Consider the following 16,844-nt stretch of genomic DNA (forward strand, 5'->3'; position numbering starts at 1 on the left):
TCCATTTTTTTATTCATTATATATTTACAATCCTTAAACTCCAAACTCCCCGTGAAACTAGATTATTTTATATTACAAAATCCCAACTCCCCATGAAACTGTCACCCAAATTAACAAAAATTTCTCAAAGCAATTGAAAGCCTAGACTGAAATAGCCTCCTGTACACCAGGAAGTAGCATAAAATACTTTTGATGTTGGCAATCCGCCATAATAGTTACCATAGTATAGTCACTTTTGCAACCTTTTGTAGAGCCAACTTTGGAGAGGTTCTCTATGATTTTCAATGTTGGTCACGGTTCTCAAGGGATTAGTGAGATTTTGGGATCAAAGCTCCTAATGAACATCTTAAGACTATATTATATGGATTTATTCATGTAATTACTTGGTATAGAATGAAATCAACTGCTTGAAAAGCTATAAATATCAACATTAGCCCAAAATAAAATATTAAGACTTATAAATTCCTAGTCATATTTATGATGTAAATCTCTCTTTCACTCTTCTGCTGCCTAGGATGAATTGGCTACCCTGATATAATTTCTTGCCCCACCTGATATGACCAAAAACATCATCCCCCTCCGCATCTATACATAACTCCAGCCCCCCTCATCACGAGTTTCTGCATCAATGCAATGGAAAAAAAAAAAAAAAAAAAAAAAAAACACACTTCCAGAAGATAATTTTAATTAATGCCTCAGCATTTCCATATTCGAACTCGCTCAAAATTATGGCTTCTTATTGAGAAAAAAAATGTAGAATACACTGATACAATGAACAACATGACAAATTAATTTTGATTTTATTTTGTAAGAAAGAAAAAAAAATCATGACGCAAGATGCTTCAGCAGATAATGGCAGCGCCAACCATTCCATCGTGTAATAACTACAAATCTCTTTATTGCTTGGAGGATACTTGGCTTGATTTTCTAATTCCCTGCTTCTTTACAAACTCTTAACTTCACGGTGCTTTTTGAGAGGGGTCCGACATTGACAGCTCTGCATACATATTAGCTATTGCTTTTGCAAAATACTCCTTTGCTTGAGGTCTCTTAACCTGGTGGAAAACAAGAAAACAGTCAGAGACTCATTATTAATTAATACATGCAATAGTGCATAGCTCTTAGGTTCTTGAAGCTGAACACTTGCCTTAAAGGTAGGAGTAAGCAGACCATTCTCCAGCGTAAATGGTTCATGCACCAAAGTCACAGCTTTTGCAAATTCAAAACCTCTCAACTGCAAATCAAATTTATAAGTTACGAATAAAATTTGTCAGAAATCTCAGAAGGTGCAATCGGACAGCCAGAGCAGCATAGTATTTGAGATAACTTGCCTGAGCTTCTCTCCCAATGGCATCCATGTCAGCCAAGACAGCAGCCCTTGCTCTGGGATCATTGCACAGTTGCCCTAAATCTTCATACTGCATTAACACATTGAGAATCACAAGTAAGGTATGTACGGAATTTTAGAACTTTTTCCTTTTTTCCTATTACCCCTTCCCCCATCCTCTTTTTCTCTTCTACAAACGAAACCCAAGTATTACTTTAAGACAAAAAAATGAGGGCAAATGCATATTCTCCTAAGAACAATAAATCTTTCAACAGCAACGAAGAAAAAGAGTTCATCCTTCATTCATTCTTGAAGGTTGTCCATTCCTCCCCTTTGAGCCAAACAAAGGTTAGACCGAAAATTTCTAACTGGACCTATACTGGCTTCAGTTCAAGAATAGATTGGTAAATATCCTACCCAATCATGAGACTCTGAACTCAAATGAATCATTCTCAGCTGATAAATAAGACGTTATTAAAAGGATAGCTGGACACACATAACCTACAGAACAGTTTTCCTGCACAGTTTATCAGTTACATGGTCCAAGACAAGGATAGATGAAGCGGACCATTGGAAATACATGATACTGAACTGATAAGATAACAAAACTAATAAATCTTTTCACTAACAAAATTTTATTTTCTGCCTTATTACGCCTATAAGATGTAGCACCAAGCTAGCATGCATCCCTATGCATTTGATTTATCCGACTCCTTTTCACCTATTCAACATTCAAGCATATAGCTAGAAAAGATTTTTTTTTTTTTTTTTCACAATTTTTATTAGCATCAATATTTTCCTCATTGGCTATAACATTAAAAGGCCAAGTGCACATCTCTGAATGCAACATGAAAACAGGTCATACTTTATGAAGTTCATTTGTCTGTAGTTAATCATTACTTTTCTGTCAGATTAAAAACACTAAATCAACACCTTAATGCCTTCAGAAGCAGCCCATGCTTTTAAAACATCTTGGTCCACTGAGACAACAGCAACTAAAGAAGAATTCAGGCTGTCACCTACCAACAGTAACAAATAATCAGTCAGCAACCCAAATGTGAGAGCTAGAGAGAGAGAGTATCCAGCAGTAGAACTCCATTTCCTCACCATATATAAAGCACTGGGCAATGAATTTGCACTTTGCATATACATTCTCAATTTTCTCTGGAGCTATGTACTCTCCCTGTGCCAACTTGAAAATGTTCTTCTTTCTAATTTAATTGACAAAATTCAGTAAGCTTTCACATTGTCTAAAAATCATAAATATTAGATTGCAATCACAAACTTTTCTTTTTATTGGTACGTTGCACACACCCAATGGGCCTTGAACCCACAACCTCACCCTCCACCTAAAAATTATAAGGGGAGGAGGAGCCAGCTGAGCTAGAGCTCATTGGCTGTAATAACACCTAAAATTAACGTGGATCCTTATTCATATATGAGCTCAGCAGAAGGTATTTTCTGTACAATTCTGACTAGATATAAGAGGCAGTGCATAAAAATTAATACAACCATCTTGTCTTTAAAAAAAACCTTATGCACAAAACCTGAAGGCACTTCAATTGCTTCAGCAAAGCCCAGTGCATGTTTTAAAGAAATAACATAAAAGACTCAAACTGGAGCATGAGCATTATTGCTCAAAATGAACAAAACTTTCATCGCTCAAATAAAGAGCCAACATAAATCTACAACACTAATTTTATAAGTGATGTTTTGGCATTCTTTTTTTTTTTTTACAAGCAATGAAGATTTTATTGATATCAAAAGAAGAGTCGCCTAAGTATGCAGGGATTATACAACTAGGGAATCAACCACGCAAATTATATAAATCCATCAAATCAATAACAGACCATAAGGACTGACTACGCAAAATTGACATCTATCCATCAAAGTTCTAAAGAAAAATAAACTACACAGCTGCTAACAAAGGTTCTACCAGCCACTCAAATAATGACAAAAAACCACGCTCTTACATTTGATTAAGTTTTGGATATTTCATGGTTTTGAGGACTTTGTAAGTTCCGTTGGAATTTTTTTCAATTAGGAAATTCACAGTGAAAGTAAATTGCTAAAAGTTTCAATATAAAGATGATAATCGATCTATGAAACATTGTCATTGAGCATTACTTGGGAGATATTAAGTTATTTTTCTAGATAATTCTGTACATTATGACAGACTAGACAAATTTCATATATTTATTAGAGTTTAGAAAAATAATACTTTCTCTTCAAAAAGAAATTTTGTTGATAGTTTTGTGTTTGATCGGGCTTGGTTGAGGATCAGCCCATCACTCAACCCGATTGTGTCAGGTTGGAAAAAAAAAAAAAAAATGTATGGGGGAGGAGGGATGCCATCCTACCACCACTGGGTTATTGGCTGAAAAATGGTTTCATCGGTTATCGGTCAAATTTTTAATTGGTCTGATAGAGTTGTTGATGATGAAAAGATTGAAAGGTGAGTGAGGCCATTGGCTACCGTCAGATCTCGATCTCCACAGCCATATCTTGACCTTACCAAGGTCAGATTGGCCTCCCACAGCCTTTCTCAAAGTGTCTTGGCTACAAATGGCGGTGGCTGTGGAGAGATAATAGGGGCCAAAGATCAATCATGACGTAAAATACAATGCCCATTGAAGGAGCGTTAGAAACAGACCAAATGTGTTAGATCAGCCTGGGTGGGTTGGGTTCGTCGGTTGTTTGTTTAAACCTAATTTATATGAATTACGACTAACTTTAAGATTAGAAATTTAAGATATGTATGTTTACAATACAAAGCTTAAAAGGATGCAAACCTCGTTCTCAAAAAAATATAGTAGAAGGGCCACAAATGTATATTAAGCATACCTCACAATGACACATACATTAAACCCATCACAATTAGAAAAATGAGAAACATGTCACAGTATACTAATTTGAGTAGAGACAAATATTTAGGATGGTGTGATTACCTATCAATAATTTTTAAACGACCTTCAGGTAACCACATCCCTATGTCTCCAGTATGAAACCACTCGTCTTCATCAACCACTTCTTTCCTGTCCAATTTGATTATATCATCAGATGTGTTCATATTTGACAGATTTAACAACTCTGAAAAAAAACAGTAAACAGGTAAGCTTCATACGTCTGCACTTCATCTTTGTAATAACCTTTGAAAATAATGGGACCCCTAACACAGATTTCACCGCGAGGATAGGGCTGGTCGTCAGATGTGTAGTTCATTTCTGGGACATCCACAAGCTTTATTTCTAAAAAAAGGAAAGATCAAATAAGATCATAGTCCAAAGTAAAATCAGAACATAAAACAAAGATAAAAAGGAAATCCTGCATCCAAGAAGCCCAATTGTTGTACATTCTTTTCAGCTGATAGGAATAAAAGCAGTTCAATCTTTAACATATTCATTAAGTCATCATTCACCTTATTACAAAAATCCTATTGGCTTTAAATTCTTTTCAAGTTTTCAAATGAAAGCTCTTCAATCTTCAGCACATACATCCAATGACTGCTTAATATCACATCCTTACACAGATCTCCCCCTAGCTATGATAATTTAACTATACAAGTTGCCTACAAAGGTCAATTGCATATGCTGACAATAAAAAAAACGTATGGGGAAATAAGCGCAGGAAGATATACCAAGAAACATGAATATACATATAGGTAATATACAACAAAAACACTCCCACAATACCCACATGTACAGATCAAAAAAAAAAAAAAAAAAACTCTCCCACATGCACACACACAGAAGACAGATCTATAGGTATCAAAATTAGCCTCTCATTGAACTGGTTCCACAAAATTAGCCTCTCATGTAATAATTATCACCATCTGGTATGATCTAATGCAATTACAAAAGTCAGCCTAGCTTAACCAAGTGAATCTCTGATATGCAAAAACCAATACCACATCCAACTCTCAATATAGCAAAGTTAAGGTTGCAAAAGCCTTAAGGCCCAAAACTTATGTTTGTAAATATGTGTTCTATCCTTAACAAAGAACATAAACTAAGGACATCTTCAAATTATGAATATTTATGCATGCAGTTTTGTGCCAGCCTATTAGTTGGCTGGCTATCCATGAAAAGACAAAAAGTCAGTGCATCCTATGCTGATCAAATTTTGTGTAGAGTTACATGTTATATGGCATCAACTTAATAGCAAAGCCAATTGGTGACACCAAAAGATCAGAACGTAAAATTATGTAAGACTCACATCAATAACTCACCACAAGCTGGATTAGGAGAACCAACATGGCCGGATAAATTGTCACCCTCATCCATACCGCTTATAACACAAGAAGTTTCAGTCATGCCATATCCTTCAGACACTCGACAACCAAAGCAGCTGTGAAGTATTATCATATTATTCAGCCGGAAAAGAAGAGGGGAATAAGAACAAAAAACATGTATGTACTAGGCATTGTATATTCCTTGAAAAAGAAAAAAACTTACATCTTTAGAAAGTCCATGACATCGGGAGACAAGGGTGAGGCACCTGATGTCATGAAACGAACTCGTCCTCCGAGCCTTTCCCTAATCTTATTGAAAACCAATTTGTCCCACATGGGAGATGCATTCTTTCCTGAAACAATCATCAATAGGCACCAAAAGGGGAATAGTTACTTGGGAGTGTAAAAGAAAAAAAAGTTAAGAATACAAGCCATGAGGTTCCTCCTCTAGTCCTCTGTGACTGACACCAAAGAATCTCATGAAAGTACAATGCAATTTAACCATTTTTTTATTGCATAGAACACAATAATAGATTTGAAAAACTCCTACATCATTATATGTAGCAATTTAATTTGTTTCTTGAGTGAAAATTAATGTTCTAGTGGGTTATTCTATCACGTGAATTTACGTGGTGGCAGCTAAAACTTGCTTCAGAGAAAGTTGTAGGATAAAGGAGCTACATGAGAATGGAGGAATGCCAAACACATTGCAGATATAGTTCAAATAATCAAATAAAAATAAATAAAAAATAAAAACCCATATCTTGTGATAAATGAATTCAAATTTTTCAACCAAAAGAAATATTTCTAGAGTCTGAAAACAAGAATGAAGCTTATGCTACAAAGATCATATTGATGATATATTTTACCACTCAATATTGCTTGTTTCTTAGCATTGTAGGCAGCATTAAAGAGCCTCTCCCGTAGCCCACCGGATGTCTTCACAGCATTCAAAATACTGCACATCAAAGCATTCAACTGAATGAGGAAGTGAACATATTAGCTGATGTTAAATAAAAAATTTCAGAAGCAACAGACAATGATTGTACCCAGCATATATTCTATTATACAGTCTAGGAACACTGCTGAAGATAGTAGGTCTTAGAGCAGCAACATCATCCATTAGTTTCATGTTATCCTGCATACAACAGTTTCAATAGAGAGAGATGGTAACGGCTCTTCACATAAGAATATATGTAAATCAGTCAAACATCTACCATAGGTATCACCAAAAGGTCAGCCAATAGTTTGCCTTTACGGATCGGCTACTAAATTAAAATAGGATGATGGTTTATATTTAAGCAATAAGATTGCACATCAGCACGGTTACTAACAGCAAATTGTTTTTTCCAAAAAAGTTGATGACTATAACAAAAAGTAACAAACAAAATCACAATTGTAACCACTACAAGATAGACAAAAATTCTCTAAACCATAATGCATTACGCTTGATACAAAGCAATACATATTTGCTCATAAACAAAATTTTGGATTAGCATATTGAATTTAAAGCAGCATATTACATTGATTATGGGATTATTTCAACTCCTTTAGCAAAATTAAGGACAAAAAAATTCAAACCATCTTTTCTTGGCAAGAAAAAAATCATCTTTTATGACTTCTAATACATGGCGGAAAAGGGGATAGGTTTCATACCCCCTGGTAAAATCCAACGGCAACTCCATTATATACTGTCGCGATCTGGTTAACTCGCTCATATATATGTGCCAAAGGAAGATATGATATGTAACTGGCCAACCAAGAAAAAAAGGTACTTTCAGCAAACACTAAGTGGTTATTTATAAATTTTAAACATTATTAAACAATAAGGATGTATATACCATGCAATGGACAAAACCACTGATACTCACACATCTGACGATAAGAATTTGACAGAGAGGGAGGTCCCAGCAACATTTGCAATCAAATTTCCATGTGTCAAAATAGCTCCCTGACCAGATTTCATGAAAGGGAGAAAGGAAGGATTGAGAGAGTAACACTTTATCATTAAATCATTTCTGCAATTACTCAATATATCAGAAAATTGAGCAATCATAGTACACTATACCTTTGGGGTCCCAGTTGTACCACTTGTGTAGCAAATGGTTGCAACATCATCAGGTTTTGGAGGACAAAAAGGCTGAAGATTACTGCGGCCCTAAAATGAAATCATTTACATAATGAGGAAACAATTATAATATCTAGCACTCAAACAAAGCCAAGTAATCATGTAAAAATATCCTGATATAGTTATGCAAACAGAACTTGACAAAAATTCTCATGAACATGTCATAATATAGAGAGACTCATTTATTACAATGTATGAGAGGATAGCCAATGAGATCAAATGGCACCCCTTCCCTCGTAACAACAAGGTGAAGAATGAGGTCTTAGGTTCAAGACTCATTATTACGTGTGTAAATTACTAATATAAAAAAAACACATATGGAGAATAAACCCATAACTACTAGAGAGAAGCTGTAAATTCCACTGCATGTTTGAAGACAGGTATTGGTTTCTTTAAGTTCTCCAAAAGTTAGCCATGAGAACACGGCTGCATGAGTGAGTGACATCTGTGTGCATGTCCACAAATTACGTGTGTGTGCGCACACATTGGATCCACATTTGCATCCTTAAACAATCAAGAAAAATTCAAAATTTTTTTTGAAAAATTGAGGTTTGATCTTATTATTAGACCCTAGGAGAGTTGAGACGTTCCCTTGGAAAAGCATTCGGAAGCCTACAGTTTCAACAATAGTGGCATTCTTTCTTTCGGCTGCTTCTTTTGGGATGAGTTGGTGTTGTATGTACAAGGGGGCTGGGGAGACAGTGAATCATTTGCTGTTGCACTGCCCTACCACCAGGGAGTGGTCTTTGCACTTTTTGGTGTTTAGTGGGTGATGTAATAGTGAGATTTGAAATCTCATCCTCATTGTTTGATGTGGTGCATTTGGAGGGAGAGAAATGCCAGAAACTTTCAAGGCTATGAGAAGTTAACCTTAGATCTGAAATTGCATTTCTGAGGACTTTGTATGAGTGGTTATCAGCCTCGGGGAAGTTTTCTTTCTCAAACTTATTGCAGTTTCTTGATAATTGTACTTTCAAAGTTTAGATGTAATATGCATCTAGCATACATCTTGTGTACTTGATGTTCATAATTTTCTAATAAAACTTATCACTTATCCAAAAAAAAAAAATAAAAAAAAAAACCAAAGCCTTTAATCCCATCTATGTATCCCTCCTGTCATTCATTGAAGTTCTGCCCAAAACCTGAAAAAAAAAAATTGTTGATAGCAAAGAACACAGTAATTAGTTAATTACCTGACTAAGCAGTTTTGAATATGTTACAACCTGAACTCCTGTTGTTGATGGAAGCGAAGGAATTTGATCATCAATCCCTCCAACAACCTGTTTATTGAGAAATACAAATGAAATAACTAGAGCAAGGAAAAAAAAGTTGCAGAATCAGGGAACAAGGTGTATATTCATACCACAATCAGACGCACTGTTGGAATATCTGACAAGAAGCTCAACAACTGCAAATTCCAAGTGACATGACATGAAATATTGCAGAAGCATTTGAAAATCATAAATTGTACATGGAAAATAAGTTTTGTAAAAGTAGAATTTTTGTAAACCTTGATGGCCAAGAGATGCCAAAGAGTAGGTGCTTTCAACATCTTGGATTAATAATAATTCATAAGGATGAAAAGATTGAAGAGAACGTGAATCGTAGGATAAGAACAGTTTGGATGAAGTGGAGAAGCATATCAAGAATAGTGTGTGATTGTAGAATACCTTTTAAGTTAAAAGTATGTATAAGATAATTAAAGACCAACCATGTCCTATGGTACTAAAATGTTGGGCTATTAAAGACCAAAAAATCACTGTATCTTAACTGAGAATGTTAAATGGAAAAATGTAAATGCAAGCAAATATAATATTCGAAAGAATTTCTCCTAAAGATAGACTCCTATTGATGAAACAATGAGGGAGACTCACTTAAGATGGTTTTGTCATGTGCAGAGGAAAGCAATGAATGCATCAATGAGGAAGAATGAGTTTATTCAAGTCATGGGAACGAGAAGAGAAGGTAGAAGAAAACCTAAAATAACATTATTAGTAGTAAAAAACAGGACATGCCAATTAAAGAGGTGACAGAGAGTATGATTTTGCATTAGGATGGATTGGTATGAAAAGCAACCAGCCCTAGTTAGTTTATTGAGGATTTATAACTAGGCACAAAGTTTTGGGAATAAGGCTTGGTTATAGTTATTTTGGGCGATGATAACTAAATCCCATTCTAAAACGAATATGTTTGCAGGAGAAGTACTGATGCTATTAAAGTTAGCCTCTCCTAGACTTTATATGGCGTTGTTTATGTTAAAACACAGATAAAGTAGAATGTAAATTTCACTCACAGAATTCAATGTCTGAGGTACACAAAATATAACTTGCACAGAAGCATGATTTACAATGAACTTGACAGCATCCGGACCTGAGAAGAACACGATAGTCTACATTAACATCTAAAGGCTAGGCCAAGCGGGCAAGATTGTATTAAGCTCTACTTAATAACCAGTGACAAACCAAGTGTGTCATATAAAGGAACTGATATGGAAGAATATGCAGAACAAGCATGATCAACAATAAGCCACTCAGGTCTGTTGATGAAGTATAACCCAATACAAGATCCCTGTAAAATGAAGCAACATAATTAGATGCTACAAGGTAAAAAAATCAAGGATTTACTATAAAATATGAAAATTTTCACAGGCAATCCGACCAAATTAAATTATAAACTTCAATGAAGCACAAAATTATTTAAAAATAGAATGTTTATCAAATATTCACCTTTGGTATCCCATGATAAATTAGGCCAGAACCTATTTCTGATCGAGCAGTAGCTGCTTCTCCATAAGTCATCCATTTGTACCTTGAAGGGTGAGAAATGAATGCAATGAATGAGGAGACAATATCATCAAAAAAAAAAAAAAAATGAATGAACACAATATTTGTAAAGTTGAAAACTTTTCGTAGCAATATTACAGGAAAAGATACATACTCTCCAACTGTTCCATCAACCCGAATTCGTGTTCCCAGATATTTGTAATCTCGGAAAGTTTCAACAGCGTGCCTATGTTTTCAAAGAAGATAATCATTAAGCTAACATCTAAATGAAAGAAGACAGTGCTTGTTACAGTTACAGTGAAAGTTGTTGAACAAAGGATGTGTTTGTTACGCAACAAATTGAGAAAAACAAAATAATTCAGGTAAAATTCTATTTGCTAACCGCTTGTTCATTAGGAACTTCTCAAAATCTTGGAGAAACAAGTTTCTAAGTTCAAAAAATAAAATGTCATCCCACATCTTGTTCTAGAATATATTATCCTATAACCACAAACCAAAGCTTTCAGGTTATTAAATAGAGGTACTAATGATCTCCTCATTAAAGTCTGAACCATTTGAGTAATTAATGCTGTGGTATTACCTGAAAATTGGGGCGAAGATTTTTTTTTTTTTTTTTGGGGGGGAGGGGGGGAGAGGACTGACAAATATAATTCGTTAAAAGTTTTTCAATCATAAAAAGCTAAGAGACTTGTAGTTCAAGTGACATCTCCTGCTATCTCCAACAGAGACGTCCAGGGTTCAAATCCTCTCATCCCATTATAACTATCAAAAAATATATATTTTCTGTGAAACAAAACCAGCTTAAGGAGTAATTTAGCCAGAAATTATTGGGGATGCTCACACAAAATTATCGTGCAGTGTACCAATTTCAGGATGATCATGGAATCTACTCACAAGCTTCAAAGGAGAATATGCTGATCTGCCCAACAAAAGGGGGGAAGCAGTTATTGGGCAATATAGGACAAAATGGAAACCTAGAATAAGCAAATCCAAGAAAATGGGAAATTCCTACCTGTGCACATTCCACTTCCCTGTTTGCAATTTCTCTGGAAGCACAACGCTGTACCCGTGATCTGTTCAGTATTTTATGCAAGCGGTACTATATCAATAATGTAATACAGGTGGAATATAAAGAAACATAATCACAAACAGCAAAATTGGATACATATTCTAATACTGTAAACTGAATTAACACCCAGAATATATATATATATATATATATATGTCCATAACTTAACAATTAGCAGCAGACAGGCTAGAACTAAAATGATAAAGATGGTTGTCAAATAAATATCTGCTATGAAATCATGACCTTTGTTAGAAAATGAAGAAGCTCTGATACTAGTTTATAGCGCAAAAGGTCCTCCAAAAGCACTCCCACGCAAAATTGATTGTTAAAACTATTATGAGCTTGAGAAAGATCTCACAAATAGAAAATAGGAACAAATAAAACTAACAAGAAAAATTTGATTCATTTATACACAAGAAAAGAACATTAACGATTTACATGATTCAACTTTAGGGGTGGTGATGAGGACAATATTTCAGAAGGAATTTATTGAGATCACAAAAGTGATACAAAGGCACTCCCATAAAACCCAAACACCGATTACACCCAAACAGCTCTCTCACAAAAATACAAGATTTAGGGCATAGGGTTTATTCCCTTAACCACACCGTGCAGAAGAGAAAGCATTCTATCTAAAGCAATGAAAAAGAGATATATATGAGCCAGAGTCAGCAAAGTGGTATTATAATAACACTAATAAATGCTACTAATGTCTTGTTGTAGTGCCCGGAAAGAACTCAAGCCCAAAATGAGCAAACCAACTTTAATAGGAATCCAATTCAAGCTACCACATAACAAATCTATACCTTTGCTTGAATTGAATGACGTCTCACAATCAAAACTTCTACAGCACTTTAGACTTCGTCTCCCATAACAAAATACTTTTGGTTCTTAGTCAAACACAAACAGATGGTGCCTAACAGCCGCAGGCTGATCTATTGATCTTTTCCCTTTTTTTTTTTTTATCCAAAAACTATTGAAGTTTGCCTTCCAAAGCAATATCCAACTCTTGTTGGATCCCTATACCAAAAAAAAAAAAAAAAAAAAAAACCTCTTGTTGGATCCAAACATCCATAACTTCGCATTGCCACATGCCAAAGTTTTTCATTCCATCAAATTTCTATACCTCAAATTTGGCATCAAGGACCACAGTCCATACAGCCAAAGGTTTTGTAAAAGACTCACCTGACATCTTTCTTCCCAATACCATATCCACAAACCAATCAACAAAATTTCAGGCCTCCAAGCACTTGCACACTAGATTGATTGTGAACATTATTATGAGTATAAGATAGTTCTCACAAAAAAATAATAGGAACAAATAAAACTAGAAAGAAAAATTAGACACAACTACAAAAAATAAAGAACACTAAGGATTTATGTGGTTTGACTTAGGCCTAAGTCCAAGGGTGAGGCAATGAGAAAAAATTTCACTAAGAATTTAGGGATATTACAATTCATTACTGTAAGTAAAAATTATTAGAATATAAAATAGAGAAGCAAATTAAGATGTGTACTATCCCTTTTCAAAGAAAACAAAAGACATTGAGTGGAAGCAGCCTAGAGTGCACATCCTATCACACAAGTCTGAAAAATATGCTCTTTGATTAGAAGAGGAGGGCGCTCAACTCCATCATAGACCTGCTAGTTTCTTACAAACCACAAATTCCACGACACATAAAGGTAAAGCTTGCCACACCCTTTTAGCTCTGTGGAGCTGAAACTGTCCCTTCCAACACCCCAGCAACTCAACCACAAATTTGAGCCTGATGCAGGTTTAGCCCAAACAAAGAGAAGGACCATATATCTAAAGCCGTGGGACAATGGAGGATCAGGTGAACTATAGACAAGCTCCCCCCCCCCCCCCCCTCCAATTATTTTTGCACATACAACATCAATCAACTCTCAAAATGTGCCTCCTGCGAAGGTTGTCAATTGTTAGGAATTTTCCAAGGGCCGCAGCCCACATAAAGAACACCTGGGCATATTACAATAGTGACAAAAAGCTACTCTCACAAAACCCATAAGTCAAATACATCCAAAGCGCTTTCTCTCACAAATACAAAATTTAGCGCCTAGGGTGTATTCCCTAGCCGTGCACAAGAGAGAGCATTCTACCTAAATCTATGAAAAAGAACCTAATATATATGAGCCACAGTTGCAATACGGTTTTCTAATGCCACTCAAGCACAGATAATTTCCTATCTATGCACAAAAAGAGCTCAAACAAGGCTAATTTCTTGTTGGCTTGCACAGAGAGAACTCAAGCCCGCAATAAGTAAACCAACTTCAATAGCAATCCGATTCAAGCCACCGACTAAGAGCTTCCACCAATGGGCCCCAACATTCTAGAGGAATAAGTTTTGGTGGCCTCCAATTTCAGGAATTACCTAACTCTAATTGTTGTGCATTTAGAGCAATAAGTCTTCTAAAAAAATTAATGAACTTAAATTAATAGAATACTTGGCAGATTTGGCCCCATCTTTATTGGCAAGACTCCTTCAAAACTCTTTTAGGTGAGAGTGAGAATCCTAGAGGCCTTAGTAAGATTATGAAGTTTTCCAATTCCATCTTTAAAATCAATCTCATCTTTAAAAAACCTTGTCACAAACCCATTCCCATGCCTCACCTTTATAAACTTCTAACCGTTCTTGAAAGCCTTTAAAATATCATTGTTGGGCAGGAATCTTGTAACCTTTTATTGATTTAGTCCCTAAATCTGAAACTAACCTTCTAGACTGTAAACTGTTAAATTTGAAGGCATTAATCTTGAATACCATAGGTCATCTTGCTCACTTCTTATCCAACGCAAAAACCCTACTTCTAGTTTATCGATCTATTTGCTAAATATCTCTAGTAACCACCCAAACTTTTCCAGTATAATTAGCACATCATATGCAATGTATTTATTTCATCTGCCCCTTTCAATTCTCTTCTTCATCCTTGACTCAGTTACAACAAAACCTAACTTCCAAAATGTTCAACTACTCGCGATCATCTAAACAAATTTCCCTAACAAGAAAAAGATAAAGAGAGAGCAAAACCCATTTTTTCCCTGATTACTGAAAAGAAGAGACAAATAGAGCAACCCTTCTTGGAAAGCATTCGTGTTATCAAAGATTAACCCGAAAAAGAACACTAGCAAATGAAAGTTAAATGCCTTTAAATTTAATTGGCCTACCAAATCTAGAAAGATGGTTATTCATTTAAAAAACACACAAACAAAAGATAAAGACCCCTAAGTCCTAACTTCTATCTCAAAGCAATGATGACTAAACTTTTCATATATCTCTTTCCCATATGCAAAGTGACCATTCCCTTTTCAATCAAATTTCATTGGTTTCATATTTTTTGCTACCGTGCTTGTGTGATCCTCTTATTAAGTTGAGACCATGACCAAAACTCCGCAGAAATGCCTACTGGGCCCCAAGAAGCAAGTCCACAGAAACATAATAATTAACTGAGCTCTAAAATTCACAGAATTTTATTCTTTTTTTTTTTATTCAAATAAAATTTTAAAAATAAAACCAAATCGAGCACTGCAATTCACAGAATTTTATTCCTTTTTTATTTAAAAAAAATCCAAATAAAAATTTAAACATAAACCTAATCGAGCTCTGAAATTCACAGTTTTTTTAATCCAAATAAAAACTTAAAAATCAAACCCAAAAGTCCTCTTGAATTTACTAAATTCCTAAACCAACAAAAATGACTAAAACCAAATCAAACCCAGAATTCCCTCTTGAATTTACTTTTTTGGATACAAAATTGGAATAAAAACCAAATGACTAAAACCAAATGAAACCCAGAATTCCCTCTTGAATTTGCTTTTTTGGATACAAAATTGGAATAAAAACCAAATGAATAAAACCAAATCAAACCCAGAAGTCCCTCTTGAATTTCCTTTTTGGATACAAAATTGGAATAAAAACCAAATGATGCCATCTTTTTTATCCCGAAAATATGAAAATTTTCCGTTTGGGCCCCATAGAAACCAACATTCACAGAGATTTATTGGAGCTTCAAAAAGACACAACTAAAATCAATATTCCAAAAGGCCAATATACCAACCACTGCGCCAAACGACACAGTGCAATTAAATACGCCACACTTTTTGTACTTCACCTACTTTTGCAGCATATTATAACAAAAATTTAATAACCTAGTTCTTTTTTTGTACATCAAAAGCGAACGATCTTATCTTTATAATACTTTTTGTAATAAGCTTCAGCATATCAGAGAAAGAGAGAGAGAGAGAGAGTACCGATAAAAAACTCGCCGGCGGTGAGGTTCGGTCGGAGCTGAGGGAAAGAGTCACCGTCGACGGCGAGATGGCCGTGAATGGCTTTGAGACGACGCTGAGCTGCGATCGAATCCATTGCAAGCCGGCGATCTTGATTTCAATGAAGTCGGCACGTAACACTTCTTCTTCTTTTTCTCTCTCTGTTTGTTTCTCGAGAATATGAAAAAGAAAGAGAAAGAGAAAACGAAAATGTGAGAGAGGGAGAGAGAGAGAAATGTACGGCACGCTTTACAACGCAGATGATGATGATGATGACGATGACGAATGAAGCTACTATATCAGCGTAACTTCCATGATTGGTTTTTTTTTTTTTTTTTTAATAAATTAAATAATAGTAATATGAATATATAGAACTCTGTATGTCTGTGGATTTTGTGTTTGGATAATTCGGTAACTTGGCACTAAAATGGTAAATAAATCACTTTACGTGCGAACACGCACTTTCCAAAACAATTGCTATGATTTTTACGCAAGTTGGCAATTTCTTTTTGTTGTGAAGATTTCATTGACCAGTTTTTTTTTTTTTATATGAAACTGGGTGGTACTATTATACCGACATTAATGTAAACAGTTTGATGTTTCTAAACTCTTGGTGGCTTGGTGAGGTGGTCAACTTTGAGAGGAGCAATGGATTTGGTGCACATTTTGTTGATGTTAATTTGTAGTCAATTTGGTCTCAAAGCTTTACCTTAAAAATTTGGAATTGAATTTTGTATATATTGTAATAGTTTGGATTGGTAGTTACTTAAACCTTTATAATATAAATATTCATTATTTTTGGGTTTGATATCTTTGACTAGTATCTTAGGATAACGTGTTGGAAGAGTTTTGAATACGTTTGTTAAAAAACCTTTCTATTATTATTTATTAACAATTGACATAACGTTAACATGGTATATAATTAGTATTTAGCATTATTTGGCATTTAAAATGGCTAAGATTTGTTGTTTTCTTGGAGGAGTTTTCTTCTTGGTTTTAGGAAGGGTTGGTTTTTTGTTTCAGC

At 35.0% G+C, this 16,844-nt stretch overlaps 1 protein-coding gene across 2 annotated transcripts; it reads right to left on the minus strand.

Annotated features, from left to right (window-relative positions):
* Nucleotides 1-707: 707 nt before the first annotated feature.
* Nucleotides 708-16,177, minus strand: LOC115994824 (long chain acyl-CoA synthetase 6, peroxisomal-like). 2 transcript variants are annotated; one of them, XM_031119103.1, is made up of 23 exons: nt 15,803-16,177; nt 11,482-11,542; nt 11,311-11,388; nt 10,624-10,695; nt 10,413-10,494; nt 10,149-10,254; nt 9,980-10,056; nt 9,050-9,094; nt 8,880-8,966; nt 7,627-7,716; nt 7,430-7,509; nt 7,215-7,308; nt 6,608-6,696; nt 6,428-6,516; nt 5,782-5,911; nt 5,556-5,674; nt 4,452-4,575; nt 4,276-4,362; nt 2,435-2,538; nt 2,261-2,346; nt 1,332-1,418; nt 1,148-1,234; nt 708-1,055 (listed from the first exon to the last, which is right to left on the minus strand). In XM_031119103.1, the coding sequence occupies exons 1-23, from the start codon at nt 15,915-15,917 to the stop codon at nt 960-962; spliced, it is 2,085 nt and encodes a 694-aa protein (XP_030974963.1). In that variant the 5' UTR covers nt 15,918-16,177; the 3' UTR covers nt 708-959. The 2 variants fall into 2 exon arrangements, with proteins under 2 accessions (XP_030974963.1, XP_030974964.1); XM_031119104.1 differs by lacking the exon at nt 15,803-16,177 and adding an exon at nt 11,782-11,925.
* Nucleotides 16,178-16,844: the final 667 nt, after the last annotated feature.

Source organism: Quercus lobata, chromosome 6, assembly GCF_001633185.2.
Source record: "Quercus lobata isolate SW786 chromosome 6, ValleyOak3.0 Primary Assembly, whole genome shotgun sequence".
NCBI lineage: Eukaryota > Viridiplantae > Streptophyta > Magnoliopsida > Fagales > Fagaceae > Quercus > Quercus lobata.

What these genes read in the sequence shown, in the direction of transcription:
- LOC115994824 (XM_031119103.1), bottom strand. Translation starts at nt 15,917, where the DNA reads ATGGATTCGATCGCAGCTCAGCGTCGTCTCAAAGCCATTCACGGCCAT. An exon ending in TATAATAGAATATATGCTGG is followed by an intron (nt 6,517 to 6,607) that starts GTACAATCATTG and finishes TTTGATGTGCAG; the next exon opens with TATTTTGAATGCTGTGAAGA. An exon ending in CGTTTAAAAATTATTGATAG is followed by an intron (nt 2,539 to 4,275) that starts GTAATCACACCA and finishes CAATTAAATTAG; the next exon opens with AAAGAAGAACATTTTCAAGT.